Source organism: Dendrobates tinctorius, unplaced genomic scaffold (genome assembly GCF_039654945.1).
Source record: "Dendrobates tinctorius isolate UK_male_01 unplaced genomic scaffold, ASM3965494v1 ptg000078l, whole genome shotgun sequence".
NCBI classification, from domain to species: domain Eukaryota; kingdom Metazoa; phylum Chordata; class Amphibia; order Anura; family Dendrobatidae; genus Dendrobates; species Dendrobates tinctorius.
Genome location: NW_027361746.1, coordinates 6,798,929 through 6,823,184, shown reverse-complemented (window position 1 = coordinate 6,823,184; position 24,256 = coordinate 6,798,929). Strand labels below are relative to the sequence as shown.

General features: G+C 42.4%; 1 protein-coding gene across 1 annotated transcript in view; it reads left to right on the top strand.

Annotated features, from left to right (window-relative positions):
* The window catches only part of PARP8 (poly(ADP-ribose) polymerase family member 8), a 333,484-nt gene that overhangs the window by 176,576 nt on the left and 132,652 nt on the right, over positions 1 to 24,256 (top strand). The window contains exon 4 of the mRNA XM_073583404.1: positions 11,080 to 11,166. Within this exon, the coding sequence (XP_073439505.1) occupies positions 11,080 to 11,166 (87 nt within the window). The remainder of the gene's footprint in view (positions 1 to 11,079; positions 11,167 to 24,256) is intronic.

The following is a 24,256-nucleotide window of genomic DNA, read 5'->3' as shown; positions in this document are numbered from 1 at the left end:
TTATATAGCGCCAACATATTCCGCAGCACTTTACAATTAAGCAGGGACATGTACAGACAATAAATTCAATACAAGTTAAGACAATTTAAACAGTGACATTAGGAGTGAGGTCCCTGCTCGCAAGCTTACAATCTACAAGGAAATGGGGGGGACACAGTAGGTGAAAAGTGCTTGTTATTTCAGGTCTGGCAATTATAATAAATAGGGATTTTCATATAAAGCTGCATGATCCAGTCATCAGCCCGTGTGCTTAAGTGCAATAGTCAAGTATCAAGTGCAGTTATCGTGTGCATGGAGGGTGTGAAGACAGATGAATAGTAGGGTGCAGATTCAGAATAATATTTGGAAGGAGGGAACAGGGAAAAGTTAGTTTACTGAGTAGTTGATGTGGTAGGCTTATTTGAAGAGATGGGTTTTCAAAGCGCGCTTGAATAGGTCGGGGCGAGGTATCAGTGTGATCGTCTGGGGAAGTGCATTCCAGAGAGCTGGAGCAGCACGAGAGAAGTCTTGGAGACGGAGGTGCGAGGTTCGGATTACGGGGGATGTTAGTCTTAGGTCATTTGTAGAATGGAGGGCACGTATAGGGCGATAGACAGAGGTGAGAGAGGAGATATAAGGCGGTGCAGAACTGTAGAGAGCTTTGTGGGTGAGAGAGATGAGTTTATGCTGGACCCTGTAGCAAATAGGTAGCCAGTGTAATGACTGGTACAAGATGGAGGCATCGGTGAAGTGGCTGGACAGAAATATGACCCTGGCTGCCGCATTCAAGATGGATTGGAGAGGAGAAAGTTTGGTAAGAGGGAGACCGATCAGAAGAGAGTTGCAGTAGTCCAGACGAGAATGAATAAGAGTGACACTAAGAGTCTTAGCAGTTTCAAAGGTGAGAAAAGGTCGGATTCTGGAGATGTTTTTAAGATGCAGGTGACAAGAGCGAGTGAGTGATCGGATATAGGGAGTAAAGGAAAGTTCGGTGTCGAATATGACCCCAAGACAGCGGGCATGCTGCTTGGGAGTTATGGTTGAACCCTCCAGGGTTATTTCGATGTTAGGTAGAGTGAGGTTAGTAGAGGGGAGAAACACAAGAAGTTCAGTTTTGGAGAGACTTAGTTTCAGATAGAGGGAGGACATGATGCTAGAGACAGCAAACAGACAATACTTGGTATTTTGAATTAGGGTAGGGGTGATGTCAGGGGAAGAAGTGTATAATTGGGTGTCATCAGCATAGAGATGATACTGGAAACCAAATCTGCTGATTGTTTGTCCAATAGGGGCAGTGTATAGAGAGAAGAGGAGGGGGCCTAGGACTGAGCCCTGCGGGACCCCGATAGTAAGGGGACGAGGAGAGGAAGAGGAGCCGGCAAAAGATACAGTGAAGGAGTGGTCAGAGAGGTAGGAGGAGAACCAGGAGAGGGCTGTGTCCTTGAGGCCTATAGAGCGGAGCATAGTGAGGAGGAGCTGGTGATCCACAGTGTCAAATGCGGCAGAGAGATCCAGGAGAATCAGCAGGGAGCAATGACCTTTCGATTTAGCTGTTATTAGATCATTAGAGACTTCAGTGAGGGCAGTTTCAGAGGAGTGTAAATAGCGGAAACCGGATTGTAGAGGGTCGAGAAGAGAGTTATCTGAGAGATAGCGGATTAGACGGGAGTGGACCAGGTGTTCCAGGAGTTTAGAGATGAAGGGAAGGTTAGAGACAGGTCTGTAGCTAGCACTGCAGTTCTGGTCCAGGGATGGCTTTTTAAGTAAAGGGGTTATGATGGCATGTTTAAATGAGGAGGGAAATATACCTGAAGAAAGAGGTTAAATATTTTAGTCAGGTGAGTGGTGACCACTGGTGAGAGAGACTGCAGAAGATGTGAAGGAATAGGGTCACTGTTGCAGGTTGTAGGCCGAGCAGAGGCCTATTATTATGCATAGGCGCCGGCCAGTGAATACTCTCGTCAGCATCGTCTGCTATCACTGCCATCAGCGAGACTAGGTGTACGCTGATGAGAGCAATACTCAGCCAGTGCCTAACCAGTGATAGCCTTTTCACCCCCAGTCACAGCTGCTGGCTCACACACTGTCCTCTGTGTGATAGCGTGTAAACCGCAGCGCTGTGACCGGCGGTAAAGTCAGTAAGTTTATCAATGAATGATAAGAGACGATGTTTCCCACGCTGTCACACACATGACAACATGGGACGCACCAGATTTTCGTGCCCCCCACTCACTTGAATGAGTTCCTGATTCGGGATCAAGTTCGGGTACTGTTGTGGTACCCGAATCAAACTTTTTTATAAAGTTTGGCTAAACCCGACAGACATGAACATCCACTGGTCCGCCCATCCCTACTCATTAGGCTGTGTGCTTTTTAATACAATGAGTGTTTGATCAGCAGGAGATTATCACTGCCCAGACTACAGCTCATGTGGCTGCTGGTGTGACCACGTCCTCATCACTGATTAGCACCTCCCTGGGGGCAGCTTTCTGAGCTTTTCTACATCTGCAGCAATGAAGTTCTGATTGTATCACAACTGTTGCATTTAGTAAACTAAGTGATACATTGCTGGAATCACGATCTCTGTCCCTACATTACACTACTCTCAGATGAGGTAGGAAAAACCTGCTGACAGATTAATTTTAATAACTATAAAATTGCAGCATGTTAGTGACATGCCCTTTTTTAAGTTTATTAATAAAGAAATTTGATTTTATGCAATGTGTAGCCTTAATGCCGGTGCCTCTGCATGGTTCCCCTTACCCCTCCATGCAGGGACACTGGCATATTCACAGTACCGAACCGGTCACAAGGGGAGGTCCAGGAGTGCTCCCTGCTTACTGTTTCTGTGCATGCTGCACTTCCTGGCAGCGCGTCTACCATCAGGAGGTCCAGTGAATACCAGGTTGCCCCTCCTAGGCAATCCCGGTCCCGAGGCACAGTGGGTCCACGAACCATGTGCGCCACCTGTGTGCGTGACACAATGCTGGTGTTTTGAAAGGCTTTTTAAACCATTCCTTCTCGGCTCCAACGTTTTCCTCCAACCCATGTCCATATTTTGTATGAATTCCAAAAATTGCCTAAAACACAAAATAGATCAAAAACTTGAAACACTATTATTTGATTTTCAATTTTCATGCATATTTTTTACCAGGTTTAGGCAGGACTATGTTAGATACTACTGCCCCGCATATGCTCACTATCTTTGAGCTTACTTAAATCTTGCTATAGATCTGCTTAGATGTTCATATCTTGCACATTACAGTATTGATTCCAAAACATTGAATTACTTTTGTAGTAAAGTAAGGTGAATAAATTTTAAAATGCAGCTTCTGTATGCAGTGCCAATAAACGGGAGCAGCTCAATCAATAGATGTCTTCCAGGAACAATTAATACATGGCTGGATAACTGAGAAGGTGATGGGCCTGAGATGAATGTATCATTTGTGTTACAATGCTACAGCTATGATACGGTAATGATTGTAAGAGCCCAGAAGTGTGATGATACAGTACATGCACATACAGAGTTTCCTACACATCCTTACAGGGCTTAATATAGACATATACAGTGATTATTATTATTATAGATGAGTGAGCGCTAAAATGCTCGGATGCTCGTTACTCGAACTAAGCAATTCCTAATGCTCCGATGCTCATTTCAAATAACGAGTATAATGGGAGTCAAAGGGAAATCCAAGCATTTTTCTGGCAGACCCTACAGGAGGTCTGAGGGTCAGTGAAAATGTTGCAATGGATGGAAAAAGTGCTGAATGGAAAGAGAACAGCATGGGGAAGACCCTTGGAAGCATGTCTGACTCCCAGATCGCTGCTGAGAACATTGGTGTCACACTTTTACTCCACTTTAAAGACCACCAATACAACATTCAATATCAATGAGAAAATGGAGTTTACAGAAAAAAGTTTAGAAACTTTATTTCCTGTATAATGACTTGTATATAAGGCAAAATTTAAAAAGGATTTAAAAAAAATAATAATTTAAGTAAACCAAAATTACATTTTTAGTAAACATTGGAAATTTCAGTGTAATTTATGAAGGCAGCACGAATTGGCAAAATTGTGATGGAAGAGGGAATCAGATACACCCTGGATACATAAAGGAGGGCCTCATACACATTTTGTTCAAATTGTCATGTAGTTATTCTCCTAGACTCATAAAGGCTATGCATTAAGTGAAAAGCCTTCCAAAAATTACAAGCAGGGTCATCCATACACCATTTAAGGCACAAACTGTAGTACCTGATTCAAATATTGTGAACAAAGTGTAGTTGTGCTACTCCTATACTCATAAAGGCTCTGCACATATTGCAAAGCCATGAAAAAATTATAAGCAGACTCATCTATAGACCTTTGAAGGCAACAACTGAAGGGCCTCATTTAAATATTAAGAAAGTGTAGTTGATGTGCTCCTATATTCATAAGGGCTCTGAACAAAGTGCTAAGCTATGAAAAAATGAGGAGGGTCATTCAGTAATCCATAGACCGTCAAAGGCAACAATTGGCAGGCCTTATTCAAATATTGAAAATTAAAATCACTTTATGTGCTTCTGTCATCTGGTGGTGTCGAAAAGTTGGTGCTAATCCAAGCTTTATTCATTTTTGTCAGAGTGAGCCTGGCTGTTTTGACCCACCTAGCTGCATTATCCCCTTTCCGACATCGGGCATAAATTTACGCCAATGTCAGACTCCCTCCCTTTGCTATTGGCTCCGAAGTTGAGCCCACACCTTTCCCGGCACATATCAGCTGTTTCGAACAGCTGACGTGCTCAGAACAGCTGCGGATGGAATCGTGATCCACCTGCGGCTATTAACCCTTTAAATGCCACTGTCAAACGCTGACAGCGGCATTTAACTTGCGCTTCCGGCAATCGTGCTGGAAATCCGCCCAGCAGTGACCTCATCACGTGATTGCAAGTCAATGATGGGTTTGCATGACAACAAGAGGTCTCCTGGAGACCCCTATGATTGTCAGTGCCAGATTGCTATGAGCGCCACCCGGTGGTTACCGCTCAGAGCAACTGAGGTATTCTGCTACATACAGGTGATCTGATCATCGCCTGTATGTATCAGAGTAGATCAGGTTATGGCAGCTTCTAGTCAAGTCAATAAAGATTGTTGAAGCATGCCAAAAGTAAAAGAAAGTTTAAAAAAATATAAAAGTTCAAATCACCCCCGTTTCACCCCATTCAAAATTAAACAAAAAAAGATCAAACATACACATATTTGGTATCGCTGCGTTCAGAATCGCCTGATCTATCAATAAAAAAAAGGATTAACCTGATCGTTAAACGGCGTAGCGAGAAAAAAGTCAAAACTGAATTACTTTTTTTGGTTACTGCGACATTGCATTAAAATGCAATAATGGGCGATCAAAAGATCGTATCTGCACCACAATGGTATCATTAAAAACATCAGCTCAGCGCACAAAAAATAAGCCCTCACGAAACCCAAGATTATGAAAAATGGAGACGCTACAGGTGTCAGAATATGGCACAATTTTTTTTTTTAAACAAAGTTTGGATTTTTTGTTCTCACCACTTAGATAAAAAGAACCTAGACATGTTTGTTGTCTAGGAACTCGTAATGACCTGGAGAATCAAAATGGCTGGTCAGTTTTAGCATTTAGTGAACGTAGTTGGATTGCACTTTTTTTGCAATTTCACCGTACTTGGATTTTTTTTCCCATTTTAGAGCACATAACATGGTAAAACCAATGCTGTCATTCAAAAGTACAACTCATCGTGCAAAAAACAAGCCCTCACATGGCCATTTTTACCAAAAAATAAAAAAGTTATGGCACTAGGAAGAAGGGGAGTAAAAAATGAAAATGCAAAACCAAAAATACCTCTGTTCGTTAAGGGGTTAAAAACCCGCTGACACAAGACAGTAGTGGCAGGGCAGCATAACACGTCCAAGGCATAGAGGGACCGCTTATGCCAGGTGTCCAGCTTTGAAACCCAATAGCTGAATGTCGCAGAGGAATTAGGGACAACAGAAGTCCCATAAACATAATATGATACTGCGGAGATGGGAAATCATGACCCCATCTCCAGTATAAAATCCATAGACTCCAACAAACTTATAAATTCAGGAGAAAAAAACAGAGCATGCAATGGAATGCATATTAAAAATATCAAAAGCTTTATTCAAAATCCTACAAAATGCATGTGATCATAATAATACTAGAGTGCCATTCAAAAATTGCAGATGACATACACCCAAACATCACCAACTCCTCCCACAGTGATGGAACACCAAATATGACCGTGTCCCAGGTAGATAAACCCCACATACAGTATGTACCAAATCATTAAGCCCAATGGCCGTGTATGGGGCTCAGGGACTATAGAGTAACTTTAGAGAACATTATCACAGTGTGCATTGAGAGATCATATATATGACAAAATTGTATCCCCAAAATGAACAAATAACAAGGGAGCTTACCAGGGGAGAGTGGGGGGACAAGGGAAGCCTGGCAGTAACCCCCCCGACATGCGTTTCGCAGCACAACGGGCCGCTTTGTCAAGAGGAATAAGAGGAATATTTAGAGGAATTAGGGAGTACACTGCTTTTGTCGGCCAGATATTGCTTGACCATCTTTAAAAGTTTCCCTACTTGTTAAAAATACCCAGTCATGAGGGCCTTTATGCTAGGATGGTGTTGTTAAACTGACGCAGGCATTTGACAGATGTACCCCTGCCTCTGGGCAAGGAAGCTTGTCCCCTACCGCTAGTGTTGTATGATGGGATTTTTTCCAACATATTTTCCACAATGGCCTTCTGCCATAACACCATTTTTGTAGACCTCTCCTCCCCAGTAAGGAGAGATGTAAGGTTCTCCTTGTAGCATGGGTGTAGCAGGGTGAACAACCATTATTCTTTTTTGCCCAAGATGAATGCAACGCGAGGGTCATGGGAAAGGCAGCAGTGCATAAAGTCTGCCATATGTGCCAAGGTCCCTACAGCCAACACTTCCCTGTTTCCACTATGATGACTACTCTCCATCTCTTCCGCCTTCCCCTCCTTAGCCTATCAATGTAGGAGAGACGGGACGAAGCTTGTGTGGGTACTAGCCTCTTTTCCAGCTCCTGTTCCTGCTCCTCCTCAACTTTCACGTCCTCATTGTTACCCAATCCGTGTTGAGCAATTGAAATGAGGCTGGGCTGAGTAGCATCTCCCTGTCATGTCTTCCTCTGTTTCCACCTGGTCTGCTTGCAAATCGTCAAGTTTAATTGTCAGCAGTTTCTGTTTAAGTAGTCACAGAAGCGGGATTATTGCATTGATGGTGGTGTCATGGCCCTCACCATCTTTGTGGAGTTCTCAAAGGTTTGGAGAACTGCACAAATGTCAGACATTCTTGTCCACTCTTCAGTTTTTATCTTTGGAGGCTGACCAGAATACCGACGGGCGTGTTGCTCACAAAGCCTTGCCAAAATGTGCAGTGTGGAGTTTCAGCCACGTCTGTCATGATCCAGGCTGGGTTTTTGTCTTGTCTCTCCTTTCCCGGTCTCGTTATGTCAAAGGTTAATTTTCCCTGCCTCCTTCCTGTGTCCAGTCTGCTATATCTCTGTGCTGCATCCTGTGTGCATTGCCAGTTATATTGCTTACCTTTGGCGTGTCTAGCTGGCTCTGGTGAGTTCCTGATCTGTCCTGCTGCATTCATCCAACTCTACCCGTGTCTGTTGACCTTTGGACCATGTTCAGACTACCTGCTTGTCTTTGCCCCTTTGCATCTGATATTCTGTTACTGACCTTTGGACCGCGTTCAGACTACCTGCTTGCCATTGTCCCTTTGCATGTGATATTCTGTTGCTGACCTTTAGACCATGTTCAGACTCTCCGTTTGTTATTGCCTCTTTTCTTATCCACTGTTTCTCTGGCATTTTGACCCTGGCATGTGACCTGGCTTGCGATCTTGAATTTCCCCTTGGTACTGCGCTACTATCTGGTATTGACTCGGCTCTCTGACTATTCTGCTGCCACCTTGTGGTTGCTTTGCTGTATTATTGCGGGTCTGCTTCATCGCAGAATTTTCAGCTCATTTTCCACTCTGCTGCCATCTAGTGGAGTTTGGGTTACTCTGCAGTAACTTTCAGTATTACAGAGTAACATTATAACCGGCCGGCCAGGGAATTGGTGCCATTGCCAATTCCAAATAGACCCTGGACTCATTGGTCCATGGATTTTATCACTGATCTCCCTCTTTCCAATGGCAAAGCAGTGGTCTGGGTTGTGGTTGACAGGTTCAGCAAACAGGCGCATTTTGTTCCCTTGGCAGGACTACCTAATGCTGAAACTCTATTTAAATTGTTTATTGAGTACATTGTACGGTTGCATGGCGTGCCTCTGAACGTGGTGTCTGACAGAGGGGTGCAATTCATGTCTAAGTTTTGGAGGGCATTTTGCAAGAGATTGGGTATTTGCTTTACGTTCTCCTCTGCTTACCAACGGTCAGACGGAGAGGACCAATAAGTCACTGGAACAGATTTTGCGATGTCTTGCCACATCTCAGCAGGATGATTGGTGTTCCTCGCTGCCCATAGCTGAGTTCGCATTCAATAATCGGGTTAATCAGTCCACAGGCACCTCTCTGTCTTTCTGTAATTACGGTTTTCACCCCCATTTTGGTGAATTTTCCAGGCTGGATTCAGGGTGTCCAGAGGCTGATGTGGCGGTTCAACGGTTGGGGGAGGTTTGGAGGGAGGTTCAAAGGAACATCAGGGTGGCCCAGGGCAGACAGAAACATTTTGCTAATAAGTGACGATCTGTAGGACCTAAGTTTCTGGTGGGAGATAAATTGTGGTTGTCTACCAAGAACATACATCTGAACCTTCCCTCCGCCGAGCTGGGTCCCAAGTTTATTGGTCCTTACAAGATCATTGAGGTAGTCAACCCAGTTGCCTTTCCCTTTGCTTGCCTCTGTCGCTTCATATCTCCAATGTACAGTATTTCGTAGGTCCCTTCTTAAATCGTTTGTACCTTCCTCTAATGAGTCTCCATCTCCTCTGCCTCCTGTTTCTGTGGATGGACAAACAGAATATGAAGTTGAACGTAATGTCAACTCTCGTATGGTTCTCAGCTCGCTTCAGTACTTGGTACATTGGAGGGGTTACGGTCGGAGGATCCAACTTGGGTCCCGGCGCAATCAGTTCATGCTGATCGGTTGGTTCATGCTTTTCATATACCGTATGTTTTTCTGGGAAACCTGGCGGTCCGGTGGCCCCCCCTTGAGATGAGGGTACTGTCATGATCCAGGCTGGGTTTTTGTCTTGTCTCCCCTTTCAACAACCACAAGACGGATTTCATTAACCAAGGTATCATTTAAATCAGTATAACAGCACCAACCAGACACTGTCTATAGGATACTGAGCACAATCCTGCTGACAGGTTCACTTTAAATTAATGTTCAACCCTATAAACAGCCTTTAAACTTAATTCAGGTTCTGGCCACAGCTCAGGCACAGTGTGATACATTTGGCGTGTATCTCTTTATGGAGTTTTGCATGTTTTACTAGGAACCTCTTGTTTTCCTTTTTTGCTGATCACAAGCATGCAGTTGGTACATCCATTTTTCATCCATAGGTTGTAAAAAGACACAGTTCCATCAAGTTCAACCTTTCTCCACCAGTTAAACGTTCTCTATCACTTGATTATTTATAAGCCACAATGCCTTTTTTTTTTTTGTTGAAAAGCATTTAGCACTTTTTTACATGCTGCTTTAGTGTCTGCCATTGCCACCTCTTGGGGTTGGACATTTCCACATTCTGACAGCTCTAACTGTAAAGAACCCTTTCCTATTTAGCTGCAGGGATCACCTTTCCTCCATACGTAATTCACCCCCCCTGGTCCTTTGTAAGGGCTTTGGAAGAAATAAGTCATATGCCAGTCCCTTGTACTAACCACACATGTATTTTATACATATAAATTTGATCTCACTTTTTTTCTGAGCTTAGCAAGATACTTTTCCAACATCTCATCATATTAGAGGCCTTCAATCACTTGTAATAATCTATTTGCGTCCTTTGAACTGACTCTAAATTCTAGATATACTTTTTAAAATGTGGAGCCCACAACTGTATCCCACATTCTATATGTGGCCTTACAAGTGATTGGATTCTTCTCTCGGTCTCTACAAGTTAGTAGAGACAAAGAATATAATATATGATTTTTTACAATATGCTGTATCTGTATAACTATTGTTAATAAACAGTACAAGCCCGACAAAAAGTTTCTTTCTTGTACCTTTTGTGTGATTTTTCATCTCCTTCTGCACTTTTTGTGAAGCCAGCTTCACAGTGCTTAATGGATGATCTTTCTCTGGTTTCTTAAAGCTATATTTCCCAGCAGCAGACTCCTTCTTCTCAGTGCTTCAGGTCCCTTCCTCTGATCTCCTGTCTTCTTCCTGATAGAGTTGTGTGGATCACTGCATGGGCAACTATTAATTACGGTATATGGATGAGGTGCTCACTGATAGTTTTGACTGTAGTGGCTGTGATCAACTATTTGACCTATATTCATACAGTATATAAACTCCATATTTCATTTGTTGTTCATGTGGATCTTCAGAGCAAGGTCCTATTCTCCTGCATACAGAGCCAAGCATAAAGTAGCTGAGCTGCGCTACAACTTGACTGTCAAGGCAATGAAGATACTGTGTGAGTGTCTGGAGGGGATGTTGTATTAGACAGGGCGAAACGATCGGGAGGAAGATGTCACTCCTGGTCTGCTGATGATGAATCTGCAATGGTTTCCAATGGATAAAATTTATCCATAAAAAAGGTTTACAGGGTCAACACGTTTCATCAGGACAGAAACCTGGACCATAATGCTGAGATCACATTATAATTTTGTGAATAGCCCTTTAAATATGTATATGTGTAATGTAAATGGAATGTTTTCTTTTATTTTTTAAATAATCTTTGTCTCGTATGTGCATTGTAATTATTATCTGTGTGAAAATAATAGTGTACTTTCCATGCAGTTTTGAGTAGTTCCAAGGTTAAAGCTGAGAAAGACAAGTTTACAGGCTTTTTATGTTTTATAATGTAACATTTTATAGATTTTGCTCATTAATATCTTACAGATAACACGTATGTATCCAGTTCAGAGAATGATGAAGATGTGTTAGTTACCACAGAACCCATCCCAGTCATTTTCCACAGGATAACAGGTAAGAAATGTGGATTTGTAATTTTTAGTGAATTTCTTGAATCTTAATTTCAAGATCCATTTTATCAATGGTAAGTGGTAGTACTGAAATCACTGTCCAATCACACAATGGGTGGCACTCATCAAAATTGGTGCAAGAAAGCATGCAGTTGCCCATAACTGCAACGTCACGACATCACTTTTGAGTGACCCGGGACCAGTGGCTCCTTTCCTGTTCCTAACCCTAGGGGGTGCCCTAGCTCACCCTACTCCCCTTGATACTTCCAATGGTGAAGAAGCCGGGGACTCCACCCTTCCCTTAGCTCCTGAGTTAGCCCTCCGTCTGTTCTCCCCCCCACCTAGGGAAGAGGGGGCGCTACCGTGCACCGTAGTACACCAACCCAACAAACGGCAACGCAAACAAGGGTTATCAGAAAACTGCAGGCATACAAAATATTCATTCACATATAACAGAGGAATGCATTGGGGTGTGGAGTTAGGGGAATAAACCAAAACAGAGAAGGATAGGGAATTACCACACATACAAACCAAGCAACAGTCACTAATAACTCCTCCAACACTGCTTCTCATGTGAACTCCTTTCCCTCCATTAGCCATGCAGCAATAAAGCTAGCCCTGACAAGGATTTGTATCAGAGCCCAGATTATAAAAAAAAAAGGAGTGGCTAACCAAGCTCCGCTGTGAGCACAGGGATTTCCAACATAGTTCTTCTTCTCAGCGCCAGAGTAGGAGCAATCAGACACTGCGGTCTTTTTTTTCTCCACACTGTCACAGTAACCCCGTGACATGCAAACTACATAACAGCCTTGGCCTCTACTGGCCAGAGTACCGATGAATGATGTATGTGGTGCAAAGACAACCTGTTGCCACCTGTGTCATACAGAAGGTGCCAAGCGAAGAGGCAGGGAGCTGGCAAATACTTCTCCACGGTGAGGCAGGTAGGTAGCTAAAGCTTCTCCGCGGTAAGGCAGGGAGGTGGTTACAACTTCTCTGTGTCTGTGCAGTGCATCCAATAGAGTTGATCAAAACAATTTGCTGCTCCCTGGTCAGTATTCTGTGGTCCTGCGAATCTCCTCCTACATGCCGGCATCCCTAACACCTGTGTGAATTGTGCCTCAATGATGACATTGCACCTGACTTACATATCAGATGAGCAGCCCGTAGGAAGGAGTAGGTTCAAAGGACTCTGGTGCGACTACAGACATGGCCACTGGACCAGGGCACCTTTCTGATCAACTCTACTGGATAGATTACACAGCTTCTGTTTTAAGAATAGGATGAAATAAAAAACTCTCCTGAATCTCCTAAGCAATATGGGTAAAAAAGCAAACCATAAACAATAGATTTATAGTGATTGTTGAACAAAGCAAATATAAACCTAAGTATGAGATGGCTATAATAATCTTATGGCTATATCAGTTGTAGACCTAATGTTTTTGACCTCCATGTTAGCAGTAGAACTGAACAACTTTGCCAGAAAAACATTATGATATCTTCTGAGCGGTAATGAACCAGATACAACAGTGTCAAGATGTCCTTTGGTCAATTCTAATTCATAAGATTTCTTTTTTTCTTTCTCTCTACATTTTTTTTTTACAAATTTTTAAGAAATGCTTTCAGTAAGATCAACCCTCCTAAGCCGTCTAAATGGGCATTTAGGTCATAGGAAGCTGAATAAAAGCACACCTTGATATCTGCAATCAGATGTCTTATTCCCAGGAAATCCATATTTTTCTTATTTGTCAATAACCTGTTAAGATCTATGGGCTGGACATAGATCTGTCTGAGAATCTGCCTCCAGAGCTTACTGTAAATGAAAGATGGCTTCCCATGAAACATGTAGATCAGAAGACTGTCAGTCATTAGTACAAGTCTCATACTGGCAACGCCTCATTTAAATTAATATAAGCTCTGTAGTGTAGGCAGATCCTCAGGGAGATCTCTGCCCGGCCTATGGATCTTAACAGCTCATTTACATATTAACAAAATGTAGATTTCTCTGGAATAAGATATTGGATCGCAAATATCAAGGTATCATTTAATTCAGCTTTCTATGACATGTGTGCCAATATAGATAGCTTAGGAAGGTTTATCTTACTGACAGATTTCCTGTGACTTTGAAAACTTAGGAAAGAAAGTGAAAGAACTGGGAGTGCAGGTGGTCTTCTCTTCCATCCTCCCAGTGGATGGCCATGGAACAAGGAGGTGGAATAAGATTCTGCAGGTGAACAACTGGCTACGTCGATGGTGCCATCGGCAAGGATTTGGATTTCTGGATCACAGAGTGAATTACCTTTACGATGGACTACTTGCTAGAGATGGGGTGCACCTTACGAACACTGGAAAACATGTATTTGGAAGTCGCCTTGCTGCACTTATCAGGAGAGCTTTAAACTAGAACCATGTGGGAAGGGAAGCAAAAGGCCAGAAAAAGCCACACACCTGACAAATGCTATTGAGAACTCTGCTATTAGAAGTGGGAGGAAAGAACAAAGACAAAAGAATCTAAATAATAAAAATAATGGAGAAAGAGAAACCAATCACAAACTAAAATGTTTCTATACTGATGCACAAAGTATGGGCAACAAACAAGGAGAATTGGAACTATTAACACAGGAAAAGAAATATGATGTCATTGGAATCACTGAAACTTGGTGGGACAATACACATGATTGGAATACAAGACTAGAAGGATACAACTTATTTGCTAGAAACAGACTTGATAAACGAGGAGGAGGTGTCGCATTATATGTTAGAAATGCATATATCTGCACAGAGATTGAAGCTTCAGAGACTGGGAGTTCTGTGGAAACTGTTTGGGTAAGAATACAAGGCGAGAACAATGGAAAGGACACCATTGTAGGCATTTACTACAGGCCACCTGTGCAAACTGAAGATATGGATGAACTCTTTATGCATCCAATGGCCAAGTTCTCCAAAAAATATGACAGTTGTCATGGGAGATTTCATTTATCCTGACATTTGTTGCGAATCTCTCTCAGGCAAAACTAACAGTTCAAGGAAATTCTTATCCTCTCTTGCTGACAACTTTATCTTCCAAAAGGTAGGGGAGAAAACAAGGGGATCTGCTACCTTGGATCTAATCCTTATAAACAGGGAGGAAATGGTTGAGGAGGTAAGAGTGGCTGGGACCCTAGGAGGTAGCGACCATGCTATTTTAGAATTTTGGATAACTAGAGGAGGAAGACTTGTGAAGACTCAGATGTCAAGGTTAGATTTCAGAAAGGCAGATTTTAAGGGACTCAGAAAGAGAATTGGAGGGATCCAATGGCTGGATATCCTTAAAGACAAAAATGTCCAGGAAGGATGGGAAATCTTGAAAAATGAAATTCTCAAAACACAATTGTTAACAATTCCGAAAAGAGGGAAGAATAGGAAGCATTTAAGGAAACTAGGATGGATGAACACAGAACTTAAGCACAAGCTAAAAAGGAAGAAAGAAATGTTTATGAAATGGAAAGAGGGAGGCATATCTAAAGAAGAATATAATGCTGTCTGCAGAACCTGCAGGGCACAAATTAGATTACTAAAGCTGACAATGAATTGAGGCTTGCAAGAGACGTCAAAAGCAATAATAAAGGATTTTGGGGATATGTCAAAAGTAAAAGAAAAGTCAAGGATGATATAGGATTTTTACAGGATGAAAATGATAAAATGGTAAGACAGGATGTTGAGAAGGCCGAAGTTTTAATTTCCTATTTTGCATCTGTTTTCTCTCAGAAAGGAAATGTAACATCAACTGTTCTTCAGTGTCCTATTAAGGGAATAGAAGAATCCAGGATATCTATAAACAGAAAGATAGTGAGGAAACACTTAGCTAACCTAAATGAATTCAAGTCTCCAGGTCCAGATGAATTACACCCCAGAGTACTGAAGGAGATAGCAGAAGAAATTTTTGAACCCCTCTCCATAATCTTTGAAAATTCTTGGAGAACAGGAGAAGTCCCAGAAGACTGAAGAAGAGCAAATGTTGTTCTTATCTTCAAAAAGGGGAAGAAGATGGACCCAGGCAACTATAGGCCGGTGAGTCTGACCTCTGTTGATCTTTGAACAAATTATTAAACAACATGTATGTAAGTACCTAGATAAGAATGAAGTGATTAAACAGAGTCAGCATGGGTTTGTAACTAATAAGTTATGTCAGACTAACTTAATTTCCTTCTATGACAGAATCACTGATTGGGTGGATCAGGGAAATGCTGTAGATATAGTATATCTTGACTTCAGCAAAGCATTTGACAAAGTATCTCACACAATCCTTATTGAAAAAATGACTAAGTATGGAATTGACAAGGCAACTGTTAGCTGGATTCATAACTGGCTAAGTGATCGGACCCAAAGAGTGGTCGTAAATAGCTGCACATCCAATTGGAAGAATGTCTCAAGTGGGGTACCACAGGGCTCTGTCCTGAGCCCTGTATTGTTCAACATCTTTATCAATGATTTAGATGAAGGAATTGAGGGTAAACTGATTAAATTTGCTGATGACACAATGGTAGGAGGGATAGCTAATACTAGAGAAGAGAGAGAGGATTCAAAAAGATATAAATAAACTGGAGCAGTGGGCAGCAATTAACAGTATGGTTTTTAACAGGGAAAAATACAAAGTACTACATCTTACATCTAGGCAATAAAAATGAAAAAAGCATATACAGAATGGGAGGAATAGGGCTAAGCAACAGCACATGTGAAAAAGACTTGGGTATACTAATAGATCACAAACTGAATATGAGTCAACAGTGTGATGCAGCAGCAAAAAAGGCAAATGCAATTCTAGGATGTAATAACAGAAGCATACAGTCTAGATCACGTGAAGTCATTATTGCCCTCTACTCCTCTTTGGTCAGACCTCATCTGGAATACTGTGTCCAGTTTTGGGAGCCACATTTAAAAAAGACATCAATAAACTGGAGCAAGTTCAGAAAAGAGCGAACAGAATGGTGACCAGTCTGCAAACCCTGTCTTATGAGGAAAGGTTGCAGGATTTGGGAATGTTTAGCTTGCAAAAGAGAAGACTGAGAGGAGACTTAATAGCTGTCTACAAATATCTCAAGGGCTGTCACATTGTAGAAGGATCATCTTTATTCTCAATTGCACAAGGAAAGACTAGAAGCAATGGGATGAAACTGAATGGGAGGAGACATAGATTAGATTTTAGAAAAAACTTTTTAACAGAGTGATCAATGAGTGGAACAGACTGCCACGAGAGATGGTGAGTTCTCCTTCAATAGAAGTCGTCAAACAGAGGCTGGACAGACATCTGTCTGGGATGATTTAGCAAATCCCTTCCACCTCTACGATTCTATGATTCTATGATTCTTTATGTAGTGCAGTAACGTGTACAGATGTTCCTTTAACTGGCAAAATGTAGATGAACCCTCTTGTGTTGTCTTGCACACGTGTTCCAGTTTTCCTTGCTAATTGTGGACTGCCTACCTACATCAAAATCCCTTTTCCATATAAAAATGCCTGGAAAACAGCAGCGCTCCTTCTAGTAATATGGGCTGTGCTGCAACAGAAACTTATCTCTGTCTCATCACTATTAGAACGCCCTATCAGCCTTGATTGACATCCTGCCTGTCATGTGTAGATATGTTGTGTGGAAATATAAGTGTTAATAGCAAGCCGACCGTGACTAGTTGACTCTGCTGCATGACCTCGATGACTGGAAGAAGTAGCACACAGCTGCATTCAGTCATTTTTTCCCACTTCTGCTAACCAGGATATGTTTTTCACTGTTTGAACCATACATCTGTGTGCACTGTAAGGAGGTAGACAAGAGAGAAGATGAGTACAGTTGATACTTAGCTGAGTATCTGCAAGCTAACACCGCCATCTGCTGGTCAAAGGCGAAAGTGAAAATAGAGGACGAATTACAGTTGTTTGAACCCCAAGAGTAAAAGTGCATGTTCTCGGGGAAGAGATAGAAGACACCAGGTCAGGTGACACCTGTGTAATAATTACTAATTATAAAACTCCTGGCTGGGCAGAGAAGGGCGTAGTTGGCATCAGATCCTGTACCAGGCAGGTTATGTGGCTGATAGGGGGGCTTACAGACACCATCACAACAGAAGAATCCAAGAGCAGTCAAATGCCGGAGAAGGTCTGAGCTTTGAGGAAGATACATGCCTCTCGCAAGTAGGAGATTTTAAGCTGCACCAGTAGAAGACCCTAAGCAGCGACAGAAGAGTACTGTAACCAGAGCCAGTAGAAGACCACGACAAGATCCGAACCAGACTTGGCTGTAGCAGAGGACTGTTCCTGTGGGCCATTACTTCCAGCGTAGATGTACAGTACAGGGTGTGGGCTGGGGTAGTGCTTCAGGGAACGAAGACGACCAGTGTGACGAGCACATTGTATATCCAGTGACTTGCCTATCTAGGACTTTCAGCATAGTGGGAAATAACGGTGAGAATGCTGAGCTCTGTATAACACCGCCCTCAACACTGATTGTCAGCTTTCCTGTGCATAGGAAGAAAGTTACAAATCCGGGTTTGGGACAGTAGTTGACTAGGAGGCTCAAGTCACTCAGTCCTGTAGGGATAATCTCCTGCTGATAAAACACTGATTGTATTGAAATGGCAAAACACAGCCTACTAATTCATGCAGTGCTGGAATCAGACTCTCAGCCCCCACATCATGTTGCTCCAAGAATGCACAGCAAAATGTGCCAACAGATGTCTCCTGAATGCCGTTCCCTGTCTTCTCTATTATCCTTGAACTATATGGTGTAGGGTACGGGTATGCAGAGCTGCAATAATCCTAAATACGAGAAAACCGACAGCAGAGTGGCAAGTGCTGAAGATGTTTGTGTTACAGAGTGCCAAGTCCGTACTTAATTGTCGGCCGTTTGAAATCTTAGAACTTTAACCCGAGGCTATTGGTTAGAAACGTATTTAGAAGTGTCCATTACTCTGTAATAGCCTATATGAGCCGCCGACATCCAGATAAATCCGCGGCTACTGTCAGGCAGTAAAGGCATACTTCAATTATTGCATTGCGCTGAAAAATATATATATCCATACCTAATATATCAAGATAAAGATCGTTTGGAGCTGTCCCAAATAACCGGTTGGCTGCGACATTTCCATCATAGACCGGCGAGGGAGAATTACTGTTCATTAGAAAAACAAGGGTCTTCTCCCTCGTAAAAACCATTGGAGCAGAATTTTTCTCTCTTGCGTCCAAAGTGACTTTGACAACAGCTGCTTCTGTCATTCCACAGAACATGCTGGGATTTCACAACAACTGGGTGTCACCTTACCATGAGCTCAGGATGTATAAACACTAGAGGTGGTCCTCAAGCAGACCCTCCTTCTATGAGCTAGAGTTACTGCAAAAACATTGAAAGTGGCACGACATGATGGTTTCATGGTAATGCCCACTAATCCATAGAATGCCCTGGCTTCTGGCATTTCCAATAGATATGATCATACTTTTATGATACTCTTTCAAGTGACACTTATGCTATATGTGTCTATGCACGTCCACCCAGTGGTTGAGATGTGAATTGCAGCATGTCAAAGATTTTTGCTACGCTGTGTCCTGCTATTAGGTTGAGTTTGTATTTTGAGAGATTTTAGTGGTCAAAGAGAATTTTTGTTAAGTCATCCAAGAGTAGCAGAATGTAGGGGCAGAGACCCCGAATCCAGGGATGTGTCACTTACTGAGCTGCTTGTTGTAGTTTTGATAAATGACTATTTGATCTGCTGCAGATCTAGCAGTTCTCTGAAATGCTGAGCTCTGTATAACCCCGCCCAAGCTACTGATTGGTCGCTTTCTTCCTATGCACAGTGTACACAAAAAATTGCCAATCAGTGGTGGAGGCGGGGTTATACAGAGCTCATGAGTGTGGAGGACTGCATGGCAACAGGGTTACTACTCCTGTTCTGTCCTCACTGAATTAGGCAGACTTTTATTTGCAGCTATACAGATCAGCTAAACCGCTATACCGGAGTCCAATAACGAGACTGTAGTATGAATCTGTACTTTATTGAACGTGATGGTATATTGGCGCGGTGAAACTACAATACAACCATATATACACTCAGTCAGTACAGGGTACATTGGAATACATATATACATTATAAATCAACATCTGCACTACTAGCTGAGCAGAGGAAAACTAATTAGGCAGGCTACTATAGGACAGAAATAGATACAGGAAGCATGGATACATACCAGCGATGCGCTCACAAGGGGAGAAGAGAAATAAGATGCTTCCAGAATGCAGGCTGAGGGAAAATGTGGATTGGAGGGAAAATGGGGGCTGGACTAACCATAAGCCTTTACAAAAGCTTACCAGAATGCCTTGCGACGGAGGGAAAAGAAGATTCAGAAAGTGAAAGTAAAATAACACAATAACACTGCGGTTATGACTCTGGTCACTAGATGGAGCCAGAAAACACTGTAAACATTAACAAGCAGAATAATCAGGGATTCTGAATTAAATGTCGGAGACAGAACAACTCCTATACTGATAAAATCATTGCTTTATCAGCAGGAGATTATCAAAATTACAGGAAGTAGCCCACATCTCTAAAATCAGGATCTCTGTCTCTGCATCATGCTGCTCTTCGATTAGGTGGCAAGAACCTGGTGACACAATCTTTTTAACCAAATTCTTGGAGTGTTAAGGGTGGAAACATGTGTAGTATTAGTACAATAAGTTGACTTTATATTCTTATATATTAGGTAACACAGAATAAACAACTGCTTATACTTTTCATAGTAAAACAGGTCACAAAGCTCTCCCAAGTGCCCCATTTATATATTCACCATTAGCGTGAGCACTCCGTACGCTGTGACTTTAATGTACGTCATTCATCATTCAAGTTGGCTGATCACAGCTAAAAAAATGTTATAGTTCTTTACATGGACCACTAATTTTGATGCCACGTAAAATATACAGAAACTAGATTTAAATACACACATTCCCATAAGCGCGATCATAAACCATGAATCATTTTCTATTGCTATACATTCAGCCATAAAATGTGCACATGCAGCCAAAGTTGTTGATTTGTGTGAGGAATTATACTGTCGCACAAAAGACACAAAGATGCTTCTGTCATAAACAGGAGCAATGACAAACTCTGAGATTGGAGGCATAGGAGCAAAGACGCACTAATAACGATAGAGAAATAGACACACACCATATTTTAGATTTATACATTTAAAGGAGCACTCCAGCAATCTTTTTTTTTATTGCTTCCCCCCCTCCATTAGCCATCAATAATGTGTTACAGTGTGTTCATTATAATGCTTCACCATTGCTGTCTTCTACTGTTTCCAGCGCTGTGCCGGTCCTCTCCTGCATCAGGTGGCCACAGCTCTGACTTGCCGACTCACGTTTCTTCTTTTCCTAAAGCCTGTAGCAGCCTTCGTTCTTAGTCTCCTAGACTTACATTGAGGAAGCGATTTCTGGTCCACACAGAAGACGTTGGTTCATCCGGTTGGTCACAGTTCCATGATGCAGTAGATCGGTGTAGCGCTAGAAACGGCAGAAGAAGGTGATGGGTAATAATTATTAACCAATAACCACACATTATTATGCTTTACTCACAATCTTGATTCCCTATCAGTATGTCTTTGGAGCGTGGGAGAAAAACAAAGAACCCGGAGGAAACCCACGCAAACACGGGGAGAACATACAAACTCCTTGCAGATGTTGTCCTTGGTGGGATTTGAACCCAGGTCCATATACACACATTATTGATGGCTAAGGGAGAGGGCAATAAAAACTACTAGAGTTCTCCTTTAAAGTGTAGTTATCATTTCAGGTAACTTTTCAGGATAAACTGTATTGTGAGCAGAGCCGCCATCAAGATTTCAAGGCCCTGAACCTTCAAACAGAAGGAGTCCCTATTACTGAGTAATGGTGGTCGGGGTAAGGGACAAAATACCAAGGGCCTTAAAGGAGCAATGATGAAGGTCCCTTTACACAGGTGGCTTTTTGACCTCTCTCATATTACCATTTCATGATGGTATATTAACTTACGAGCACTTTTGTCTCCGCATTAGGGTACGGGCACACGCTGCGGATTGGGGTGCGGATTTGGCTGCGCGGATTTTGTAAAATCCGCAGGTAAATATGCAGGTCAAAAGACCTGCGGTTTTACCTGCGGATTGCTGTGCGGTTTTGCCCTGCGGTTTTTCATCTCCACAGTGGAGAAGATGGCAAACCACAGCGGAATCCGCAGAAAGAATTGACATGTCAATTCTTTCTGCAGTTTCAAAACCGCACGGAAAAATCTGCACCGTCTGCACTGCGGTTTTTTATTCCCATAGGGAATCATGGTACTGTACACCGCAGCAAAAACTGCTGCGGACCCGCCGCGGCCAAATCCGCTGCGGAACCGCAGCAGAATCCGCAGCGTGTGCGCACACCCTAAAACTATAAATGATAGGGTAAAGTCATTGTCATCTTACTCGAGCTTGTATTCAACACCCGGCTTAGGACATGTTCCCATGTGTGCAAATGCTGTTATTTCTTCTGCTTTTTTGTCTTGAGGGGTCTACACGAAAATTTGCAATCATCTATTCTGATTATTTTGTTTTTTGTTATGTTTATTCTTGGCGACACTTTCACCCTTTCTTATATGTGCCTTTGGTGCAGATTTGAAGCATCATTTTTTCTTTTCAATTTTTTTTTTTTTGTTGGGATTCTGTCCTTAAAAATGCAATTGCGCTTTTTTTTTCCATGCATTTTTTTAGGCTTCCCTTAGAAGCCTACCTATCAATTTATGCTGTGAGTTTTCACAGCGGATTTAACCTCTGAAATGCAAAGGCTGAAGCTTTCTGTAAATCAACAGCGTTTTTGCCATCCCATCTAAAACAAAATCCAGACGATTTGGTGTAGTCTAGATTCTTGTTCCGCGTGTCTTACTCGTGTGAATGTACCTGTCTTTTTAATTGACGCTTGTACCTTTGAGAAGACTCTTACTGCTGGCTTATTTCCACGGAGACTATTGTCCTTCAGGAGGTTGGAGCTAGGAAAGAAATGTGCCGCTGAACTTTTATCTTTTTATATGTTGCATCTCTTAAAACATGCTCTAAGTTGCTGAAAACACCGGGGCCCTGATCTCCTGCATGAGCGCCTGCACAGTTGTACAGTATATAGACCCATAGACAATCCATTCAGCCTGTACACTGCTTTGCGTATGATCATGCAGGAGCTCAGCAATTCTGCAGTCATTTCAGCAAATCAATGAGGATCCTAGATCCTGAACATCTACAATTTAAAGGGATCCAAAAAGAAGCAGAAGCAGCAGCATGGGGGACATTACACAGCAGTACTAAGCCGTGTAACTGTGAAACCAGCTCCAGAGAGCTACAGTAAATGAGCCTGTGCCTCTCCCTGCTCTTCCATCCGTGTCCTCCTCTTCATAAACTTTATTGAGCAGGTGTAATCTGTTACGTGTTAGCTGGCAGTCTTTTCGTTTTAAAAAAGATGGGTTTTAGTAGTTTTTCAGAGAGATCTGTGAGTTCAGGATTTTTAAGAAATCTCAAGATGGAAGAGGCCAGGAGCCATTTGGTGAGCTGCATTTCTTGCTACATGTTCACAGATTTACCAGTGGAAAAGCCAAACTTCACATGCCACAAATGCAAGCTTGTGTCCCTGTTGGAGGAAAAGTTGCAAAATCTCGAAGAAAGGTTAGCTACGTTGAAGATCATTAAGGAAGGTGAAGAGTTCTTGGACAGAGCAGAATTATCTCTTCATGTTACAGAAAGAGAAGAAATTCGAAGTGCACCTGAAGAAACAGAGGAATGGAGACATGTGACCCAGAGAAGCAGGAGGATCAGGAGGCAGTCAGCACCCATACTGCTCAGAAACCAGTACCAGGCTCTCACGCAGGAAAACGATGAAGAAATACATCAGGATAAGACTTTGCCAACAAACAGCAACCTTGTACGCCCTCAGAGTCCTCCTGGATGGAGAAAGAAAAATGTTGTGAAGAAGAAACGGAGAGTGGTGGTCATGGGGGATTCCCTGTTGAGAGGAACAGAGGCCGCTATCTGCAGACCGGATATAACTTCAAGAGAAATGTGCTGTCTTCCAGGTGCAAAAATTAAAGATGTGTCTGACAGGATATCAGGACTCTTCAGACCTACAGATGACTACCCATTCCTGCTACTACATGTGGGGACAAATGACACCGCAAGAAACGACCTGGAAACCATCTGCAGAGACTTTGAAGACTTAGGCAAGATAGTGAAAGAACTGGGAGCGCAGGTGGTCTTCTCTTCCATCCTCCCAGTGGATGGCCATGGAACAAGGAGGTGGAATAAGATTCTGCAGGTGAACAACTGGCTACGTCGATGGTGCCGTCAGCAACGATTTGGATTTCTGGATCACGGAGTGAACTACTTATACGATGGACTACTTGCTAGAGATGGGGTGCACCTTACGAAGACTGGAAAGCATGTATTTGGAAGTCATCTTGCTACACTTGTAAGGAGATCTTTAAACTAGAACAACATGGGAAGGGAAGCAAAAGACCAGAAAAAGCCATACACCTGACAAATGCTATTGAGAACTCTGCTATTAGAAGTGGAAAGGAAGAACAAAGATGAAAGAATCTAATTAATAAAAATATTGGAGAAAGAGCAACCAATCACAAACTAAAATGTTTCTATACTAATGCACAAAGCATGGGCAACAAACAAGGAGAATTGGAACTACTAACACAGGAAAAGAAATATGATGTCATTGGAATCACTGAAATTTGGTGGGACGATACACATGATTGGAATACAAGACTAGAAAGCTACAACTTATTTGCAAGAAACAGACTTGATAAACGAGGAGGATGTGTCGCATTGTATGTTAGAAACGCGTATATCTGCACAGAGATTGAAGCTTCAGAGACTGGGAGTTCTGTGGAAACTGTTTGGGTAAGAATACAAGGACAGAACAATGGAAAGGACACCATTGTAGGCATTTACTACAGGCCGCCTGTGCAAGCTGAAGATATGGATGAACTCTTTATGCATCAAATGGACAAGTTCTCCAAAAAATATGACATAGTTGTCATGGGAGATTTCAACTATCCAGACATTTGTTGGGA